General features: G+C 39.3%; 3 protein-coding genes across 5 annotated transcripts in view; all 3 read left to right on the top strand.

Moving 5' to 3' along the window:
* Positions 1–7,625, top strand: part of CEST (death domain associated protein) — a 32,007-nt gene extending 24,382 nt beyond the window's left edge. The window contains exons 5-6 of the mRNA XM_089146728.1: positions 6,817–6,981; positions 7,254–7,625. Coding sequence (XP_089002854.1) covers positions 6,817–6,981; positions 7,254–7,343 — 255 coding nt within the window. The 3' untranslated portion in view covers positions 7,344–7,625. The remainder of the gene's footprint in view (positions 1–6,816; positions 6,982–7,253) is intronic.
* Positions 7,626–10,401: 2,776 nt separating this feature from the next.
* On the top strand, positions 10,402–11,845 carry LOC149026438 (uncharacterized). The gene has a single exon (XM_089143326.1). It carries the CDS (start codon positions 10,468–10,470, stop codon positions 11,722–11,724), a length of 1,257 nt encoding a protein of 418 aa, XP_088999452.1. The 5' UTR covers positions 10,402–10,467; the 3' UTR covers positions 11,725–11,845.
* Positions 11,846–12,383: 538 nt separating this feature from the next.
* Positions 12,384–22,056, top strand: TAF11 (TBP-associated factor 11). Of its 3 annotated transcripts, none has more exons than XM_089146727.1 (7): positions 12,384–12,582; positions 12,702–12,964; positions 17,089–17,422; positions 19,119–19,206; positions 21,058–21,157; positions 21,408–21,554; positions 21,766–22,056. In XM_089146727.1, the coding sequence occupies exons 3-6, from the start codon at positions 17,109–17,111 to the stop codon at positions 21,533–21,535; spliced, it is 630 nt and encodes a 209-aa protein (XP_089002853.1). In that variant the 5' UTR covers positions 12,384–12,582; positions 12,702–12,964; positions 17,089–17,108; the 3' UTR covers positions 21,536–21,554; positions 21,766–22,056. The 3 variants fall into 3 exon arrangements, with proteins under 3 accessions (XP_089002853.1, XP_089002852.1, XP_089002850.1); XM_089146726.1 differs by having other exon boundaries at positions 12,384–12,613; XM_089146724.1 differs by having other exon boundaries at positions 12,384–12,964.
* The last annotated feature ends 88 nt before the right edge of the window (positions 22,057–22,144 follow it).

The following is a 22,144-nucleotide window of genomic DNA, read 5'->3' as shown; positions in this document are numbered from 1 at the left end:
ACTTCTATGTGTTTTGTCCTGGAATGAAAAGCTGAATTCCTTGCAATGTGCAAGGCACTCTGACTGTCACAATACTAGAGAATCTTCTCGTGTTTGTGCCTAAGTTCTTCAATGAATCTTCTTATCCAGATTGCTTCTTTACAAGCTTGTGTAGCTGCCATATACTCAGCTTCTGTTGTAGACAGTGCTACAACTGTCTGTAGTTTAGATACCCAGCTCATAGCTCCTCCTGCAATTGTAAACACATAGCCAGTAGTGGATTTCCTTTTATCAAGATCCCCTGCAAAATCAGAATCAACATATCCTCTAACAGTAAATTCAGATCCTCCATAACATAGAGCAGCATCCAAGGTTCCTTTAATGTATCTTAGGATCCTCTTCACTATAATCCAATGCTCTTGTCCTGGATTCGCCATATGCCGACTAATCACTCCCACTGCATGTGCAATGTCCGGTCTTGTACATATCATAGCGAACATCAGACTTCCCACTGCTGATGCATACGGTACTCGAGACATCTCCATCCTCTCTGCTTCATTGCTAGGACACATACTTGAGGATAACTTGAAATTAACGGGAAGAGGAGTAGAAATTGGCTTACTGATCTTGCATATTGAAGCGGCGCAAGACTTTCCTTAAGTAACTCTTCTGAGATAGCCAAATCTTCCTGTTATTTCTGTCTCGGTGAATTTGCATCCCTAGAATCTTGTTTGCGGGTCCTAGATCCTTCATTTCAAATTCCCTAGCCAATCGAGCCTTTAATTCTACGATCCGATCTTTGTTGGGGCCCGACACCAACATATCATCGACATACAACGATAAAATGATGAAATCATCATTACCAAACCTCTTGTAATACACACAAGGGTCTGAAGCAAGTCTGTTGTATCCAAGGCTCAATATGAAGGAATCAAATCTCTTATACCAACATCTTGGCGCTTTGTTTTAAGCCGTATAGAGATTTGTTCAACCCGCAAACCAAGTTCCCCTTTTTCGATTCTTCAAAACCTTCGGTTGGAGCATATAGATTTCTTCTTCAAGATCTCCATGAAGAAATGCAGTTTTTACATCTAACCGCTCAAGATGTAGATCAAACGTAGCACAAAGTGCCGAACTATCCGGACAAGTAGTAAGTCGAACCCTTTGGAGAAAAGATTTCGTGAAATCAACACCTTCTTTACGAGCATATCCTTTGATCACCATTCTTGCACGATATCGCTCTACTTGATCATCATTGTTTCGTTTGATCTTGTAAACCCATTTGTTACCAATGGGCTTCCTTTCGTGCGGTAAAGGTACAAGCTCCCACGTCTTATTCTTATGAAGAGCTTCTAGTTCTTCCTGCATAGTTGCCATCCAAAGTGATGCTTCCGAGCTATCAATCGCTTCTCCGAATGTTGATGGCTCACCATCTTCCGTTAGAAGACGGTATGCAATGTTGCTCTCCATAATATAATTAGACTGCCAGGTTGGTGTATGTCTTTCACGAGGTGACCGTCGAACTTCTACAGTTGTAGACTCAACGGTACTTGTTCCTCATTTTTTCGATTCTGCTCTCGGAAGAATTTTCTGGATTGGACTTCTCTTCCTCCTGAACTCGTTGTACTCTCCGGAATTTCTATTAAAATGCTACTCACATCTTCCTTTTGCGGCTTATCTTCTCGCAAAAATGACATCTCTCGCGATGACGACCTTGTGGGCGTGGGATCCCACAATCGATACCCCTTGACTCCATCAGCATTTCCCAAGAATCTGCATTTTCGGATTTTGGATCCAACTTCGAAATTTCTTGGGGATGATACATCACGTACACAGGACTCCCAAATGTGTGCGGCGTGAATAATCAAGCGGCTTGCCAGTCCACATCTCCATCGGTGTCTTCAAATCAATCGATCTTGTTGGTGATCGATTAATCACATAGCATGCAGGTGTTTACGGCTTCGCCCAAAAGGACTTAGCCATACTTGCGGTTCTCAACATGGCTCTCGTTCTTTCGAGTAGAGTTCTATTCAACCGCTCCGCTACTCCATTCTCGTTGAGGAGTGTAAGCCACCGTGAGTTGTCTATTGATGCCTTCTTGATTACAAAACTCAAAGAAGTCATCCCCTGTATATTCACCGCCATTGTCTGTCCTGAGGCACTTGATTTTCTTCTCAGTTTCTCGTTCAACTTGCGCTTTGAATGTTTTGAAAACTGAAAACACATCTGAGTTCTTCTTGATAGGAAACACCCAACATCTTCCGGAATAATCATCAATGAAAGATATATAGTACCTTGCTCCTCCCGGAGATGTAACCGGTGCTTGCCATACATCGAGTGAACTAATTCCCGGTAACACTTTTACTCCGGAATCGGATGCATTGAACTTCAATCTATCTTTGCTTGCTTGTAACACAGTGCTCACAAAAGGGTAATGAAACCTTTGTGAGACCCGAGAGTAATTTCTGTTCTGCGAAAACCTTTAACCCTTGCTCTGACATGTGGGCCAATTTTCGATGCCACACTTTTGTCATCTCTTCTGCATTACCGGTTGATGCAACCGATGCTTCGCCTCCGGACATGTTTCTCCCATTAATTCGTACAAATTTGCGGCGCCCCTTTCGAGCTTTCATTATAACTAGCGCTCCTTTGACGATCCTCATCATTCCATTTTGGATGCGTGTTTTGCACCCAATTTCATCTAATTGTCCCAAAGACAATAGATTCTTCTTTAAGCCCTTCACATGCCGCACATTTTGAATAGTGCGTACCATACCATCGTACATCTTCAACTTGATGGTGCCAACTCCAACAATCTCCAAGGCATGATCATTTCCCATGTACACAGACCCTGTAGGGATAGGTTCATAAGTTTGAAACCAATCTCTGCGAGAGGTCATGTGCCATGTTGCTCCCGAATCCAAGATCCAAGCATCACTATGTTCCAATCTATCCTTGGCTGCCATTGCTGATTCGCTGTAAAGAATATCTCCTTCAGCAATGCACCCTTGAGATGTCTCTGCCTTATCTACACCCTTTTTGAATCGACACTCATTTTTGAAGTGTCCCCTTTTGCCACAATTGTAGCCCTTGAAAATCTTCTTACCCCTGGATTTTGACCTCCCTTGATTGTGACTCCCACTGGAATCACGTTCCGTTGACCTTCCTCGAGTCATAGACAAAGCTTCTGCTTGTTGTGAGCTTGCCTGTCTATCTTCCCTGCCTTTTCGTCTACTTTCTTCTTCAAGAATTGTAGCAGCGACATCATCAAATACCAAATAATCAGAGAGGATATTACTGGTTAAATTGATGATGATTGGGTCATATGAATCTGGAAGACTTTGGAGTAGAATTTCAGCACGTTCCTGTGGTTAGTGAGTCCAGTGAACAAAGTAGTTTTAGCTACTTGCTCATCCAGATTCTCTATCTCCATTGTAACTCTATTGAATCTTTTCAGATATTCTCTGATCGATTCGCTTTTTCCTTGTCTAATGGTAAACAAGGTTTCCTCTGTCTTCTTGACCTGGATTCCACTCTGGAATCGCCCTATGAATTTGCGCGCCAACTCATCAAAATTTACGATCCTTCCTGATGGGAGGTTCGAAAACCACTTCTGCGCAGCTCCGGTTAAAGATGAACCAAAAACCCTGCAGAGAATTTCGTCAGAATTACCTGCAACTGCCATAGTCTGCTGATAATAACCGATGTGGGCCGTAGGATCTCCGGAGCCATCGAAAGTAGAAAAAGCCGGCAAACGGAAATTGTGAGGAAACTGATGTCCCGCAATTGGCTCAGCAAAAGGAGTCTTTCGAATAACGGAATAGATATCATCAGTTATCCTTCCTCTAGCCAGTTGTCCCAGCTTCTGATTAATATTGGCCAATTCTTGACCGATGTGAGTTGAATGATCTTCCGCAACACGATCACGACCTCGAACAAAACAATCATCACGAGCCACTCGATCATCACAAATGGCCCGCTCGTCGCGAACGTTCCGCTCATCGCGAACTGCTCGATCATCACGAACGGCTCGTCTAACGGTTGGTGAGTGAGTTTTCACTCCTGTATCCAACCTCGTATTTGAATCGGTTGTACTTTCCTGTGGTCTGTCAAACCGATCGTCTCGCTTAGGTAAATCATCAACTCTCCTAGGCACTCGGTCACCTTCACGAAAGTTCTGACCGATTTTCTTCAGTAAATCTTTGATCCCATGGTAATACACGCCTCCCTGAATTGTGATGATCAGGTTCTTGTGGTAATACCACTCGTCTGGTTAGCACGCGGAGTGCTTGACTCACCTCCAAAAGTTGGATCTTCACTTGATTCAATTGATCCTGGAGTGCCTCTGAAGGATCGTGTCCCCCTTGACCGCCATCTACTTCGAGAGGTGGTAAACTTCCCTGTGGAATGTCTGGATTGTTTCCTCCAGGAATTTGAACACCAGTATCGCGTTGTGCAGCAGCTGTTGCTGCGGTTGCTGCTGCTGCGGCTGCTGCCGATCTAGTCACCATAGCTTTCTAAATCTTTCCCACAGACGGCGCCAAATGATGTGTCCAAAATCTGCTCAGCCCTTAGATCTCCTTGGAATGACCTGCAAAACGAAAGCGTCAGATGTGGCCCGACCGCTGGGGTCGGGAGTCTACCTCCGAAGGCTAAGTCAGTTGATGAACTTAATCACAAACGGCTCTGCTAGACGCATAGAGCTAAGGAATGAATAACTAGAAAATGATCTAGATCGTAAGCATATGAGTATTTACGTCCAAAGGTGCGTGTATGGATCTGGTGTCTCCCTCACCTTGTAGGTAAGTAAGGTTTATATAGAGTGTACCTTCGAATCTTCTTCGTTGGATGCATTTGAGCCTTCTTCGGATAGTCGTTGGATCCTAACAGTTAGATCCGTTGAGCGATAGACTTCTACTAGTTTGGACTAGTAGAGGACTCCTGAGATAACCTCACGGTTATCCGATGATTATCCCTTCAATAGCGATAAGTGACAGCCGCCAAGTTGTGTCTGCCATCATTAGAGTAATTAACCTAATCCATAAGTCGGATTAGGGCGTGCCTGTGGCTGATTTAGTTTTCTTCATCAGCAAGCTACCTCCTGGATTTGGCTCGCTCGGAAGCGAGTTGATTCCCTTCGTCTCGACCGGGATTGAGGGTCAAACCAAGTATGAACTAGGTTCGATCATATTTCCTCCATATCACTTTGCTTCTTATGTGGCCAGGTCATCCCTAAATTGAGTATTGTTTACTCTCATCCAATATGTAAGTAACAGTGGTGAAACATTAATCCCAAATAGCTGGCTGCTTTTGGATTGGATTTGATAGGTTGCATCAAGTTGTGACACCCCTGGTGATCATGTCAGCTAGATGGGCATTTCTGTGGTATAAACTATACCCATAAGAACTATTGCTTTCTCTTCCCCATCCCTTTGACAGAAAACCAAACTTTTTTTTTGGTCGGTGGTGTGACAGAAAATCAAACTGAATACTATTGATTGTTCAATGGGCAACCCTGAATATTTGGTATTGGTGGTGTAAGTAGAGATGGTGAAGAGATTTTGACATCAGTATTCTCAGGCTGATTGGGCTAGGTGACTTATCATTGGTTGATGTCATATCTGTTTCTATTTCAATCTGCCTTCCTTCTGCTGTAGACTTGATCCATCTTGATATCAAATGGTTCTTCCACTTCGGAAATCTGATATTTGGAAATGTTGACCAGGACTTTTGAAGGTTAGATCATTTTTAGCTTATAAAACCTTGAGCTGTAGTCCATGCTAGGAACATGAATTGACCATACATATCAAATTACTTTTGAGCCTTGTTGAGTGCTCCTACATCCGATAAGTTATTTTCTTTGTCATAAAGATTAGTTATTTTCTTTGTCATAGAGCTATCTGGTCCTTCATCTTGAAATTTTATCTATTCAGATATTTACTAAGCATAAAGCTTCACAGAATGCACCCACAAGTACAACTCAATATATGAATTGAACTGTACTAGAAAAATGATTCATCTAGAATAATCTTTCTCCCTTCGACAACACCCCCTCCAATCCCCCAACCCCCCATGGAAAAGAAAAAACACTTCCAAAAAAAAGGAAAAAAAAAAAGAAAGAAAGAAAGAAAAAAAAAGATGACGAACCTTTATGTTCATGATACCACAACAGAACATTAAGGTAGAACGTGATTTGGCTTTCTCCTGTCGAAGATAGAGGTAGTCTGTGACAAGAGTGTTCTTCACATTATCTTCTGCTGCTAACAAGTATATTAGGCAATTTGGGAATACGTGCTATGCATTTATGCCAACATAACGGTCAGCAATTTTCTGGTGAATTCAATTGAGCAATGTCTTCTATTGGAGGTTAACTCATACTGAAGTTTGCTTCATATCGTACTTTAATGAGGGAAAGTGAGGAGAATGTAACCTTAGCTGCAGCTGTGTGTTTCAATGCACTTTGTTAGACAGAAAAGCTGGTTTTTCCAATGCTTTGGAGAAATTGAGAAAAATGAACGACAACTGCATATATTTCCACTTTGGAATGATTGTGCTGACATTACATTTTTGGTAGAAAGAACTCCGTTCAGGAGTGTGGCCTACACCAGCACTCCCATGAGTGTATCTCTCTACTCACATATGAAAGACATATCTGCTCCCTTGTTTTACGGAGGAGAGAGAGAGGATCACAAAACTACTTCCCTAGTCTTTATGTTTGTTTCTCATTCTTTGGCTGGCTCAAATCCTTTCCAATTATAAACCATAATGATGCTGTTGTATGCCATGTGACTAAAATGATTTTCGGGTTCATGACAAAAAATTGTGTTTTCTGATTAGGTTGAAGTTTCAAAGAAGAAACCTAGCAAATCTTTATATGCAAAAGTCACTGACACCGGCATTGATCCTAAAGTTGCTGCAAAAAGACTTAATGTTGACTGGGATTCAGCAGCTGAGATTGAAGATAGTGATGCCAGTGATGATGCTGATGTTCCTCCTGCTGTGGTGTGCCTCTACTCCTATTGACCTTTAAACAAGTGTTTCAGTTATTTGGACTCAAATTGATATTGGCAAAATTACTAATGTCTCAACCAAAATACAGCCACTGGGGGGCAGTCCTCCCCATTAATCAGTGTAGGTTGGAAGTCTCATCTCAATGATCTGTCTTACATGGAGTGAGACAGACCCACGCATTCACCAAGTGTTATCACCATGAACATTTTTTACTCTTGACTTGATGAATTGGTATATGAATTTTTGTGCTAATGCTCATGCAGGGGTATGGTGCATTGTACTTGGTCACTGCATTTCCCGTCATCATTGGAATCTCTGTCGTGTTGATTTTATTCTACAATTCTCTCCAGTAGACGACCACTCCCCTCCCTTGCCCTCCAAGCTATTTTAATTGCGGGGATGCATAACCTTAATGGTCCGGAGAGAGGATCAGGTTTTGATGGCCATAGTTCTTCTCAAAATGCCAAATTAAAGAGGTCTTCTTAAGGTAAATAGCCAGGTTGAAGCCTATCACGAGATGCGTCCATGCTATCATTATATTTGTTGTTGGGAGAACACCGAATTTCCTGTGATAACTGAAAGCAAATGTGTTGAATGGACTATGACGTTTTTATCTGGGGTTTAATGTAAGTTATGTAACAGAATACCCGATGTACATAGGGGGCACTTTTTTACTTGAAGCTATTTATTCTTTTTGTATGAAATGTAGAACTTTTTTTCCCAAGGAGATTGAACAGCAGGAGAATATGGGATACCCGAGGTTCTCAGGGTATGACTGAACCTTTGGAATGAGTATAAATTGCTTGTACACATTGATGCCTTGACCCTAGCTTAATTTTTTCATATGCTACTGAATTATGAAATATTTTTTTGTCATAGTCCACCCAATTGGAATGAGATACGTTCAAAGAGGATGCATGAGTGGTGAGGTGAGTATCCTAATATGATCAGATCTTTTGTCGACATACTAACTGGTATCTTTGCTGAGATCTATTTTATTTTAGCTTTTTTGGGGGTGATGGAGGGGTGTCGGAAAGTAAAGATATTATTTTTGTCCTTGAGAATCACGATCTTAATAGGCCCTAAGAACCTAAATCCAACTCGAAACTGCAAGCATTTTCCTTTACCCACCTTAATTTTTGCTTTTCTTTGTTGAGGTGTTAATATTTTGAAATGGGTGTGTAACATATACACAATATGTTTAATCGAGGTGACGGCACATCATAATATTAATAAGGTGGCGTGTAGTCAGTTGTGCTTTGGGGACTTGTTAATGAGATCTTCAAAGCTGACCAAAGTAATTAAACATTCGTTTAATAAGCCACTCATTTCTATCCTTTCAGACTACCTTTTTGATTTTTGGGTCATTGTCTTTCCAGACTCATATAAGGGTAGCTCGATCTTCTGAGATGTGGGAGAAGCATGATATAAACTTAAGCAGCAGTGCTGTGCCAGTCTGCAACTGTTTCCTTCTTGTTTTGACTACTGATGACCAGTGATGGAAACATACATGCAGGTCACTTACAAGAACTAAGAAGCAAGAAGCAAGTCGACCTTTTGACAACCTTTCCCTCACTTTCCCATTCACCTCGAGACACGTCTTCCATCATTCGACTTCTGGAACTATTATTTTCTCATCACTTGTTATAAGAATAATCTTACACGGATCCGACCTCTTTTATCTCTGTTGTCTTTTATTAGTTAAAATATAATTCAGCCACTTGCATTGATGATGATAAGTTTGCAATGAAGGATTTCACTTAGTCCATCACAGCATGCGTTAATCTTGTTGAAGTAATCTTTGCTGCCATGATTTCAATTAAGTTGAATTTTTAACAGCAAGGAGAGTTCGTTACAGCAGCAAAACAGAGTATTCTGGACAGCAGCAGAAACAGAGTATTTTCTGGGATGTTATTCTGTTAATCTTTATTCTACGAACTAGATCAGCCTTTAAAAGGCACACACATAAAGGACTCATTTATACATATGACTGTCCTCTAATTCTTGAAACCAGTCAACGTTGAAGATGTTGATCAGTTATCTTCGTTTTAAATCTGGGTTGTCCAGAGCACATAGTGAAGAAAATTATTAACGGAGTGCATTCGTTCAGATAACAAACATGGGTTCTAGCAAGTGGGCAATAGTTGTAATTAGATTAGAAAAAGATTGATTGAAAACTATTCCTTACCCCCTTACAGGCATTAATTTTCTAAATTATATGATTATTAGAAAATTGGGCAAATGATACATATGATTATCAAAAAATCATTCTATCTCCTAAACAAATCTTGGATTGACATTTTCTTCTAAAAACTCGTGAGAGAAGACTACCCTAAGCCCATGAAATAAGACTACCTTCATATAGTCAACTTACTGAGAACATTATAAGAGAGTCTGAAGCTTTAACCGCAAAAAAGAAATAGAATAGAATAGAATAGAATAGAATAGAATGCAGCTAGCCATAAAATTAAATTAAGAAAACAGCAAGCACTAGTGACCTAGCCGAAGCCTATCTTTGTAGTTATCACCCAATATATTTCAAAATCACCTCCCCTTTTTTTTTTTTTTTTTTTTTATTCCTTTCTGAGAGGTAGAGACCCGATACTCATGCTTAATGTTAAGAGGAAGTAAACGGAGTATAAATAGTTACATGATATCTATAATAGAGAATCACGATGCATATTTTCTTTTTCTTTTCCTCAACAATTAATAGGTAAGGGAAGGTAGAAGGTACTAATTAGAAGTTTAATCTGGAGACCTCAGATAATGAACATAGGCTTGAGAGTAGTATGTATACATCTCACCAACTACAAATACATGCACTGAGAAGGTGATGTACTAACTAGCTAGGAAGTTTAACCTGGAGACCTCAGATGAACATAGGCGGCCTGAGAGTAGTGCATCTCACCAACTACAAATACATGCATGCACCACTGAGGTGGTCATGGACTCATGAGATTAGGACTGAGGAGAACCAATAAATTATATATGATTTAGTATGAAGGTTTCCTCCAGCCAGTCAGAGTCAGGTCAGGGATTCCCGAAAAGGAAAAACCACGTTCTGGCCAGTCCCATTCAATTAGATTATCTTGGAGATTTAGCTATAAATTACCTTAGCTCGTCTGGTCAATGTATTAATGCTAATTAGATATTTAGGAGTTCACTTCCAATGTGAAGGCACGAACATCCCACAGATAATTATATTAATTTTCATATCCACCTAAAGAAATGATTTTAATTATGTACATGATTATGAAGAATAATATACATGGAAATCACTACTACGAAAATCACTACAGGGTCAAAACATTGGTGCTTGCCACGTAGTAGTGATCATTAATAAATGTTGATAATATCTTATATCTTCTTCCTTCCCTTACCTACTGCATGTCCTTGGCCGCCTTCAAATACCCCAGAGCACCTACTGCATGTCCTTGTCCTCCTCAGAAGACTTCCAACACTTCATCCTCGATCAAAATGTCGAAATACTCTCAGGAAATAGATTACATATGCTATGAAGAAGAAGAAGAAGATGATTTATGTATTAGTATTGAAGGCTTCCATGGGTCTGAGCAGCCGGGCTTCCATAAAGAAACAGTTCGATCACCAATGCTGAAGGAGAAGCAGATATCGGTTGATCCAATATCACTAAAACAATCAACGAGGCATGAAGGTCCTCCCTTGTTGCCACTCATTGTTACTTCCTTCACAAGTACTGCCGGCCCAGTACTCTACCCTCCACCATTGCCACCTTCAAAGCACAAGTCAGTAAGTGCCAGCTTACCCAGTTCCGCAACAGCTTCACCTCGTTCTTCTGGAGTAGTGCCTCAGACGAAGAATGCCAAGAAAGGGAGAAGCCAAGCAATCCAGGCGGCTTCTCTGGGTCTCTCTCGTTTTGCTTCAGAAAGTCTACTACTCAGAAGCAAGTCATGTGGTGAGGGACGAGCTTCTTCTCCTTCAGACGAATTTGATCTTTTCTCCGGAAAGTTACCTAGTCCTCCCAAGCACGATGTTGAAGAGGATGATGGCTACTACCGAGAATACAAACGCGATGATCATGTTGGTGGGATTGGGAAGAAGGTTATTAGCAGAGTCGACAAGCGTGACAGTACTGAAGAACAGGAAGATGGCTACTACCAAGAATACAAACGCGATATCAGTGGTAAGAAGGTTAGAGACACTAATACTAATACAGGCCGCTACAAGGATGAAATAGACATTTTTAAGTGTGGAAAATGTTTGTTCTTGCCAGCTTTTGGTAAGGGAAAGCCGGTGAGAGCCAGAAAGCTGGAGGAAGCAGGAGATCATCAACCAGTAGTAGTAGTAGAGGAGGAGGTGAGGAATGTGATCTCAAGATCAGTTTCTTTGGAGAAGTTTGAATGTGGGTCGTGGACATCATCGGCTATAATGAACGAAGATGATAATGATGACCGAGAGTCCATGCATCACCTCTATTTTGATCTGCCATTGGAGCTGATTCAAAACTGCGGTAACGACGCGAATTCCCCTGTTACAACAGCTTTCCTCTTCGACAGCGATCGAAGTGGAGCCCTTAATAATAATAATAATAATAATAATAGCTCATCATCAAGAACAGAAACGAGGAACCCACGTGAATCATCTCGCTATGTTCGAATTTCTTCCACCGGATCATCATCAAGTTCTTGCATCACACCACGTTTGCGTAAGGCAAGAGATGACTTCAATGCATTCTTACAAGCACAGAATGCTTAGATTTTTGTATAAAACCATTGCTTAACTAATTGCTTCTGCGTGGTATCTTATCGTACATCAACATGATTAGTACTCGCTTCTTTTTGAGTTTTGTACCGTAATTATTAAGTGTCCCTGGATCTCTCCCTCTCAAAAGGATCATTTTCTTTACATTGATGGTTGATAGTTGAAGCAAATTCTCAAGCATATATATGTGTGTGGCTGAATGCTCTTTAATTGTTCGATCGGTACAGAAAAAAAGGTCTAAGCCTTTCACAAAGAACACTGACCATTACATTTTGTCCAGCTTATAATTTTAATTTAACATAATACATTCATGCATGATCGAAGCCCTGAATTGCTGAATTAATGCCTCGTCGCAATCAAAAATTAAAATCCAGTCTTTGTACCACGTAGCTAATTTGTTTATGATCGAAGAACTTCAAGGCATGCACACCTTCAAACATCAGTAACAGATTCTAATTGGATCCACTGCACGTACGAGCTAAGTGATTCAATTTTTCTAGGGCTTTCGTTGGTGCAACGGACCTTTGATTCGAATTTTCTAGGGTTTTCGTTCGCGCCTGGGCGGATGCGTCCAGCTGTCCGCATTTGATATAACGGTTTCCAATAAATTAATTACAACTATACGCCCCTAACTGAATGTAAATTTACAAAATAAGGCCAAACTTTAGATGATCAGAAAACCATTCAGATCCAACAAAACCCTAGCCACATCCAACGCGGAGGTTTTACAACTCCCAAAGCCCTATCTTCGTTCCCAAATCTCATCAGCCCAAACAAAATCCATCTTCGTTTTTAAGTTGAACCCAAATTGCAAAGAAACGCAAGGAAACCCGCTAACCCTAGAAAAAATTTGTACGTGAGTTCCGACGATTTCTCTAGTCTTGTAAGTTGGTAAAAAGAAAATATATATTAACTGAATTGATTCAATTATCATATTACCTTTATTACTGATTACCGTTGGTGTCGGGAAGGGACTATTCTTCGTCAGGTCAACTCTTTGTGACTGAGATTGTGATTGCGAAGAAAAAGGAAAGTGGTGTTCGTGACTGAAAGGTAAGATCGAAGGCTGAATGTATGAATTCGTGACCAGAAGGGAAAAAAGATTGTGAGAGTTTGAGACCCTATACCCTGTAAAGCTCTGCAACTTCTTCTTCTTCTTCCGCCGACCTCTTCCTACAAGTGCGATTTCTTCTTATTCCTACCTGCAAATTTGTGAGAAAATAAATTCAAAGAGGTATGTTTCTTATTCCTGCGAGTTCTTCCGTTTGTTGATTCCCCCTTCATTTGGATATAATTTTAGTAAAAATCCTTCTGTTATGCATCGTTATTGATAGAATGGGGAATCTTCTGGAATGCATCATAAGAATCCTTCTGTTACGCATTGTTATTGATGAATCCTTTTACGATATAATTCCCCCCCCCCCCCCCCCCCCCAATATTGGATTTGCTACTGCGGTGGTTTGTTGGTGCTGTCTGAGTTTGAGCACTATCAAGCTTAATGTGGTTATAGTTTCTCTTGGTTTTGGTTATCCTTTGTTCTTGTTCTTTTATTTATTACTTTGTTCTGTCGTTTGTTTATTCCATATACACTGTAATGGCAAAAGTGGTTCATGCCTGTCCACGAAGGAAAATTTTCAAATTCGTTCCAGCTGAGTCCTTCATCAAGGTATTCTGAATCCGTATATGTATTGCAGTGCATGAACTTACAAACAACCAACCAGTACCCAAATGTGTAATCTTTTACTTGGGGGGTCAAACAGGTTAGGTTAAAGAAATAAAATTCTATGTGTGTGTGTGTGTATATATATTGGTAAAAAAGGAATTCATTCAAAAACAAAGCTATTACAAACAATGGCACCTGCGTTACAATGACTCAGAAGCCAAGAATTGGACCTATGCCAAACTTTCGGAAGCTACACTGAAAGGGCAAACCTGGACAAAACAAAACTACAATTGATGTCCAAGGAGAAGGTCGTTTCACTCTTATACAAGTCTACATGAGGCTAATTGGCCATCTCTTCAGAATATTTTTAAAATCTATCAGTCAAAAGAAAGAGTTCTTTTTTTTTTTGGATGAATAAATGAATCATTCTTCTATATCATCCGTAAGAATATTGGTTTGACTAACAAGAGGAAATTTAAAACATCTGAGACAAAAAACTCTCCCCCTTCAAATAAAAAGCACGCAAATCAGAGCCTTAACATTATGTGGGAGTCAAGTGAACGCAATCTGCTCACCTGGCTCCCAAGTATAGCATCATGATGGAGCATTATCTCCTTCAGAACATTCTTAAAAGAATTGGTATCATGATGGAGCATTGTCTGCCATTTTTTTTCTTTTTCTGATAAAAATAAAAAATAAAAAATAAAAATAAAATTTAAAGAAGAAAGTGAATAGTTTGCATAGAGTTTCTGGGTTTGCAGCTGAGTGGCTTTCTCTCTTGTAAAGCCAGGAAGGCAAGGTGTTCACAATACTTCATGGATGGAGATGCACACTCCAGCCTAGTAGTAACAGTAGCGAAAGAAGCTAGACAACTGTAATAGGTAAGAAGTAAGATAATAGGGCTAGGGCTTAGTTGGTCGAGGCAAAAAGTTCAGTCTTTCATTTTTAAAGTGTAAAAACTCAATATAGAATTTTTATTCTCTTTGACCTTGTTTTGTTTTGGATTTTTCTATTTTGATTTTCTTAAACTCATACTTCTAGATACTTCAAAGTTCTGTCCTGCTCTGTCTTTTTTTGTCAATACATCCCTGCTGTGTTTTTTGATTTGAATGAGTCAATGAGATACACCCTAACGCTGCAGAGCTAGGGGAAGCAATGTAAGAGTACTGACAGGCATACCATATTCGGAGAATGAAGGAGATACATCCCTGCTCTGTTTTTGGGTTTGAATGAGATACATCCCTTCTGTGTTTTTTTTTTTTTTTTTTTTGCTTTGAATGAGATACACCCTAAAGATGCAGAGCTGAGGAAAGCAATGCAAGAATGCTGACACGCATAGCACAAGCAGAATAGCAGATAATGAATGAGATACATCCCTTGTGTGTTTTTTGGATTGAATGAGATACATCCCTGCTGTATTTTTAAATTTGAATGAGATACATCCCTACTGTGTTTCCTGGTTTAAATGTCAATTATAATCCTGTTTAATCTCAATTAGAAGCCCGGTTAAGCCCATGTCAAACTAGCCTGATGATAGCCCAGACCGACACATGGCCCGAGACGGAACTGCAACAAATGTTTTAACGGATTCTAGAAGGTCCAGCTTTTTTGAACCAATTGGCCTGGTTAGGCCCGTGCAAAATCAGCCGACCTGACATATTGATGACAAATCCTAAGATTAAGCAAAAGATATCGTAGGTTTTGGGTCTAAAGTACTTGTATGCACTTGGGTAACTAGAACGGTAACTATGGAAAGCTGGGTTCTTAAATTTTTTTGGGAGCTTTTTTGGCATTCAAGTTTTATTATTTTATCATTATTGTTATTATACTTTTATCAACTGATGCTTTTGAAATTCGTTAGACGCATATGAACTACTAAATTCAGAGATATGAATAGCTGGATTAAAGTTATATTCTTAAGAAAAATTGCTGTGAAGAAGATTTCCCTATAGTCAAAGTTTGTTAAAGTTTATTTAGTTTTTCTTTTTAATTTTTTTAAATTTTTAATAAATGAAAGGAGAGCACACATACATAATTGAACTAGACAAATAAGCTAGTTATTGCTAATTACGTTCAATAGAGGCCTGTATAAGCCCTTGTACGGAGAAATGATATAATCCATATTGAAGGAACTAGAAAAGCTAGGTGCAAACTTAAGATAACCTTAAGAAAAGTGGTGAGAAAGGATATGCATAGCTTAGGCCTTGTATCTAGCGTGGCCTTAAACAGAGTTGATTGGAAGGCAAGAATCCATGTAGTCGACCCCATTAGTTGGGACAAGGGAAATAGTGTGACAGTGAAGCTGCCTTCTCCTTAATGAATGAAAGGACAGTCAAGCCTATGTAGTCCACTTCATGTGCTATGAAGTATTTTTATATCTTTTGGCTCACATAGGTGTGTTTGACTGTGAGTTAAACTGAGCTGGCACACATGAAAATCTAATATATATATTGTGTAATAAGTTGAAAAGAAAAACAAGTGATAACTGTTGTACTGTAATGTGCTATTGTAAATATTTGTAACTATGTAATATATATTTGTAAATATGTGAAGATCATCTATGGAGGCACTCTTCTTAATTAGGAGACCTATGGAAAGATATTGAAAGGGGCAAGGACCACCATGTGGTCTTTATAGACATAGAAAAAGCCTACAATAGAGTCTCTAAGAGAGTTAATTTGGAATATCCTAGGGAAGAGAAGAGTGTTACATAAATATGTCGACGTAATTAAAGATATGTACTCTAATGAAGTGTGACTACTGTTGGTACTGCGGGGGACTAATGCAGTTACTTCCCATTTCCAATTGGGTTGCACCAGGAGCAAGGCTTAGGTCTTTCTTTGTTTGTGCTTATAGCGGATGACTTAGCCATTGCTGTGCGGGTGTAAGAAAACAGTACTCCTTTGAAACTCTAAACCAAAATAGAATCCAAGCTGATGACCCATTTCGTAAGATTTTCAACTCTAATTAAAATTTCAATGCAAAGGTATCCCAGAGAAAAAAAATTAACAAAATTCTAAAATACCTTACAAGACCAAAGATCAAAATTTGGATCCATGTCTTGGTCTGGGTTTCCCATTCAGTTTGCCAGTCCAAGGAAGTACTCATGAATCATGCTTCCTCTCTTCCTCACTGTGTATATTCCAGTGAGGAAGAGATACTGTTAATTCAGTGATGGGTTCTAAAAGAAACATGTTAGTTCAGTGATGAACTGGGTCTTCTTCTGAGATACTGCCATAGTTGACATTTTAAAATTTACTACTATATTTTGTATGAAAATATGGTGGTTGTGCTGAATCTGCAGATTTATGATAATCTCTCAAGCGATTTTGGTTAATGTGTAAAATTCAATGCAGAATCTAGTAGATAATCTGCTATCTGCTTGCCTCTTTCTTTTTCTTCCTAAATTCTTTTTTCCGTATATTGTACACTGTGGGTTTTGATGTTGTACATGAAAGGAGAAAGGCCTTATCAATCTCAATCATTGCTTATTTCCCCTGCTTTTGGAGATCAACTTTGGATTTTACATTTTTCAGTTTCTATCTTTCTTCACCTTTAGTTTGAAGATATTTTGCTGGGGTTCCAATTTTTATGATCAAGCTGATACAAATTACAAAAGGAATTTAACTCAGTAAAGTCGTGTTGTTTTGGTTCTGTGGACTTGGTAATTGACAATTAGAATTTACTCAAAATAGGAAAATCATCAAAGAGACAGATGAAGCAATCAAAGGATCCGTTTGAAGTGGCTTTTGAGGAGCAGCAAGAGTCACCCCCTGAATCCCCTGTTGCTGCTGATGAGACTGAAACTCAAATTCCTGCTGTCATGCCAACCACTATGGATGGCCAAGATGATGAGCCCAATGTCAACATTCAGTCCACCCAACCATCAACATCAGCAGCGGCTCCATCAGCTAGAGCAACTGCTGGAAAAACAAAAGAAGAGGAAGAAGAGGAGGAGGAAGAAAACATGGATGTAGAGCTTGGAAAATTCTCTTCCAGTGGTGACCCTGACAAAATGGCGAAGATGCAGTTGAGTGTCACTCATTTTGAAACTTTTTGCTTCGTATCTTTTTTCTCTTGCTAAGAAGTTTACCCCCACCCCCCAAAAAAAAATAATAAATAAAACTGCTATTGGGTGCACTTTTGGCTGGTTTGAACTTTTTTCTGATATTAGTTTAGGGGTAGAGCTGGAAGCTGGTTCGAATGCTCTGCAGGGGAAGGGGGCAATCGAGAGGAGTATGGGAAGGGCTGTGAGTGGTTTAGGGTTTGGCGCCTATGGGGGAATAGAAAAACAGAGAAAAGTTAGGGTTTAGGTTTTGGAGGATTATAAGAAGAATTATGGGGTTGGCGATGCTCTAAGATCAAATACTAGACTAAAGCCTCCTTGAAGAAGAGGAGGCAGCAGCCACAGGTGCCAAGGTAATAATTCAATAATCTTAAGTGAGCTAACCCCACCCCGCCAACTGCACCCCCACCCCTTCTCTAATTGCTAAACATAACATGGGTCCCTATAAAAAAAGGACAAATACTTCAAAAGCTTCCCTTAAGATAGCAAAGCAAATTGCTAATAACTTAAATTGAACTACTGTTAGAAATTAGCAAAACCAGTTCAATTAAGAGAAAAAAGAAAAGGAACTTAGTATGTGATACTAGTAGTACACTAGAAAAACACTTGGACTATTTCTTCTTGTTCTTCGTCATTTTGTGGATGTAGGTATTCAGGTCTGCAACAAAGTGTTTGCTTCTGACTAGATCGCAAACAAAATAGAAACATCCTAATCCCCATAAAATCTAGCTGCCATTCATCAAAATAAAAACTCCAAAAAAAAATAAAAAAATAGTAACAAACTGAAATTGGTAACTAAAAGACATTCTACAGAATCCAGCCCCCTAAATAACTATTGATGCTAACAAAAGAAAAATACAAAATTATAAACTACTAAAGCTAGTCTTAAAACTAAGAAACGATCACAAGAATATAAACTAAATCAATTAGAGACTCCCAGATCTAGACTTAGAACTAAGAACCTATTACAAAAATATAAACTAAATCAATTGTACAAAATGTTGGTCACAAGATATGGATTCCCAGTTCATTACTGTCTGGTTTCAAACATTGCTAAGGACATACATACTCCTAAATGGCCTTCTTTCTTCTCTTGACCTGAGAATTTTTTTTATGGTAATACACCTCCATATGAGCTATGGACATGTATACTCCTAAAAGGCCTTCTCTCTTCTCTATTGGTTTATTACTTCCCTTAAAGTTGAAGCTGGAGGAAAGCTAGAGTTTTCCAACTCTAAAGGTGCTACACATGGTATACCTGAAGATCTAGGTGAAAACCATGAGGTACAGATTGTTTCATGGACAAATCTTTTTCAAAAGTTCTTGACAGTGCATAATGCAACATTTTTACCACCTACCCGAGCTGTTCAGCCTTGATTATAGCCTAAACGTCTTGTCTGAGTTTCCCAGATGAACTAAGATTAGTGCATTTATTGTTAAAAAAGCATGGCTGTGTGTATGATACCTCAGCTTAGCACATTCTGCCAAATCCACGCTGGTGCGCATGATCCATGCTTGTATCAAGCACCACAGGAATTTGAAGAGCTACAGTAAAATTTGAGTCAACAAGGATGCTACTTTCTTGTTTTGTGGACTGAATTTCAAGAGTTCACGTGACTGATGCACTTGATTGTAATGGCATCTCTGCTTCAATTTCAGGGAAATTCTATCTCAATTCTCAGAGGAACAGATGAGCAGGTATGAGTCATTTCGGAGGTCTGGATTTCAGAAAGCTAACATGAAAAAGGTATGTTTTATCATTTACCACACTCTTATCTGCTCTTGCTTTTTTGTCATTTTAAGCTTCAAACAAGTTTCCCATTCTGTATTCTGGTACATGATAGTATGCTGTTTTTTCCTTCCTGAATGTGCACGGATATGGATTTTAATTTTGTGCTTTTGAGCCATATGACTTTGGACTTTCTATATAGTAGTCATATTTCCTATGTTTATTGGCTTAGTATTTTGAATTTAAACATCTTTATGCATAATTGCAATTAACATAAAGTAAACAATTTTCTTCTACTCTACATAGACTATCTAGTATCCAGATCATCATGGTGCTCTAGGATTTGATTTTGTGGCTTTCTATTTCCTATGTAAACCTTGTAAAAAGAAAAGAAATCTGGTGAAATACTGATCTTACCTTAAAATTGCCTTTTGCATGGTTTTGTCTGGAAATGAACAGAGCCACGAGGACTCTTAAAGCACAAGTTTTAGTGGGAATTGGTCTTTGGTTGCCATTGTCTCTACCATCTCCTTCCCTTGTTCTTCCTTTTCCTCTCAGAATTCACTTATATCATGTAGAAGGGTCATGTAATATGTTTGCCATGCAAACCACTTCAGATTTTGGAGAAACTTGCTCAGAAGTTGTAAACTCGTAAACATGATAAGATACAATAGATTGAGGGAAAAAGGGAGATAAGGTTAGATTCAGGTAGGATCTTCCTACTATGGTGACAGACTGAGGATGTACAAAGAGATGAAGTTTGTAACACAAAATTCCTAAGAAGAAGAAGAAAGAAAAAAAGAAAAAAGAGGAGACCGGAAAATAGAAAGTAATAACAGATAGAAAACATGGGAAAAATAAGGTGCATTACGTTTTGTTGACCCTTGTAGAGAAGTCTTCTACCATCTGTCTTAACTAGAAGCTTCTTGTGGCTCCATTACAAGCATGTGATGCCTTGCTTGGTGAGAAGTATGTACATCACAGGTTTTTTGGACTGTGTTCAATTTCTTCATGGGTCTTGATGGTGTCATAGTTCTTCCATTTGATGATTATGCTGCAGGGCTTTTCTCATTTATAGCATGGAAATGAAAATTAAAGAGCTCCAACTGATTTGAGTAATGAACAGTGAAGATATTTGTTGCTTCCCCCCCATGTGCATACATATAAAACGTTAACAAGTTGTGGCAATTTAGCATATAAAAGAGTTTATACATTTATGTAGGGAGGCAACAAATATTTTTTCTCCCGTAGGTTGGATGTATGCTCTACTGTGACATATCTACTTGCACGGTGATTGAGGACTCCTCACCATGAAGAGACGGCTTTTGGATATAGCAGCCTGCTTGCTTCTATGGACCAAGCCATGAGAAGTTTCCTTAGCTTGGCATGTTTCGACCCCTGATACGCTAGGAAAGGATTCTTGGTAGATAGGTCTATGTAAACCTCAGGACTTTTTCCTTTTGCTTCCTAATCAAAGGTTGTATCATTATTGCTTTACTCGTGTTTGATCAGTAGCATCATTCTCAGGGTAAGAGCTATGAAATTAATTGAGCAAATTTGCGCACCAAGAGGCCCCCCCCCAAACACAGCCAAGAGACCCAAAAACAAAAGACCACAAAACGAAAAAAATAAAAAAAAAAAAAGAAGAAACGCCCAAAAAAGTAGTCTTTTTGAAAAGAAAGTTCGAAAAAGCAAGGGAGAAGTGAAATAGATATAGAAAGATAGGACTGTGTTTTTAATATAAGGGGGGCGGAGGTCTCCTTTTGGGGTGGGTTGCCAAATTAATTTATGGGTTTGGATTTTGGTATTGATCTTGTGATTTGAGTATATGGAGATCATGACTCCTTGATTACGATTTTGAGTGTGCAGTTGCTGGCAAGCATCACTGGGAGTCAGAAAATCTCTGTTCCCATGACGATCGTAGTCTCTGGAATAGCAAAAATGTTCATTGGAGAGCTTGTGGAAACAGGCATGTAAATACTGAATTTAATGTTTCAATTTGAGTACAAGAAATATTTTACTAACTCTGAGAGAGAGAGAGAGAACTGTCATTATGTATTGATGGAAAATTGAAGATACAGTTATTTCTGTGTACCCTATGAAAAGTAAAGCTTATGGTAATTGCAGGATGATGGGCTATTAAAGCTGTGTGCTCTTAGGTTATCGCCCTAGAGGACCTGATCATTCATGAACGTTGACCATAATCCTTTATTTTGCAGGAAGGATGGTTATGACAGAAAGAAAGGAGAGTGGCCCTATCAGGCCTTGCCACATCCGGGAAGCATATAGAAGATTGAAACTTGAAGGGAAGGTTCCAAAGAGGTCGGTTCCAAGGCTGTTCCGGTAGATGATTTTGGCAGATTAAGGTTATTGACCTAAGCCTTTTTTTTTGTTTTTTTTCCTTGGAGGTTGTTGATATGACGTCAATCTCTAGCAATTTAGTTTCCTTTGGGAGTCAATGGCACTCGTGACTGCAGTCTCTAGTTGTCTAATGTTTTTAAGTTTCCCATAAGTCGTTATCTTTAAGGTAAAAGATGATATAAATATAATTGAATATAATTGTCTGGTTGAGTACAGATTCAGACTTGTTGAAGCTAATAGTGAGAAATACTAAAAGCGTTGCTGGAAACTGGAAAGAGAAGAGAGATTTGAGCCGCAAATGGGCTGCTGGCTGTTGGATTGGTTTCTTCCGTGGCCTTCCTCCCTCTCGTAAACTGCACTCTTTCTTGGGTCTTGTGGCCTCTTGGGTGGGTTTAAGTTACGTGGGCTCACAGAGATGTGTATGGCAAACGGATGGTTCTGCTCCACAGTCCACAGTATATGGATTTCGATTCCATTTCGTTTACCATTTCTCATGAAGTGTGGTTGTGGGTGGTGGTGTCCTATATGAATGATAAAAGAAATTGATAGCTTTCCTTTTCCTTTTCCTTTTCCTTTTCGGTAATGTATAATATTC

The sequence above is a fragment of the Hakea prostrata genome, chromosome 2 (assembly GCF_041222555.1).
Source record: "Hakea prostrata isolate BN-2017 chromosome 2, UWA_Hpros_2, whole genome shotgun sequence".
NCBI lineage: Eukaryota > Viridiplantae > Streptophyta > Magnoliopsida > Proteales > Proteaceae > Hakea > Hakea prostrata.
The sequence above is the reverse complement of the archived record's forward strand: the minus strand, read 5'-3'. Positions and strand labels throughout refer to the sequence as shown.

Bases quoted from the DNA above. Each gene is read 5' to 3' on its own strand.
- LOC149026438 (XM_089143326.1), top strand. From the start codon at position 10,468: ATGTCGAAATACTCTCAGGAAATAGATTACATATGCTATGAAGAAGAA.
- TAF11 (XM_089146727.1), top strand. From the start codon at position 17,109: ATGAAGCAATCAAAGGATCCGTTTGAAGTGGCTTTTGAGGAGCAGCAA. The intron at 19,207-21,057 runs GTATGTTTTATC...TTGAGTGTGCAG, and splicing joins AGAAAGCTAACATGAAAAAG to TTGCTGGCAAGCATCACTGG. The intron at 21,158-21,407 runs GCATGTAAATAC...TTTATTTTGCAG, and splicing joins TGGAGAGCTTGTGGAAACAG to GAAGGATGGTTATGACAGAA.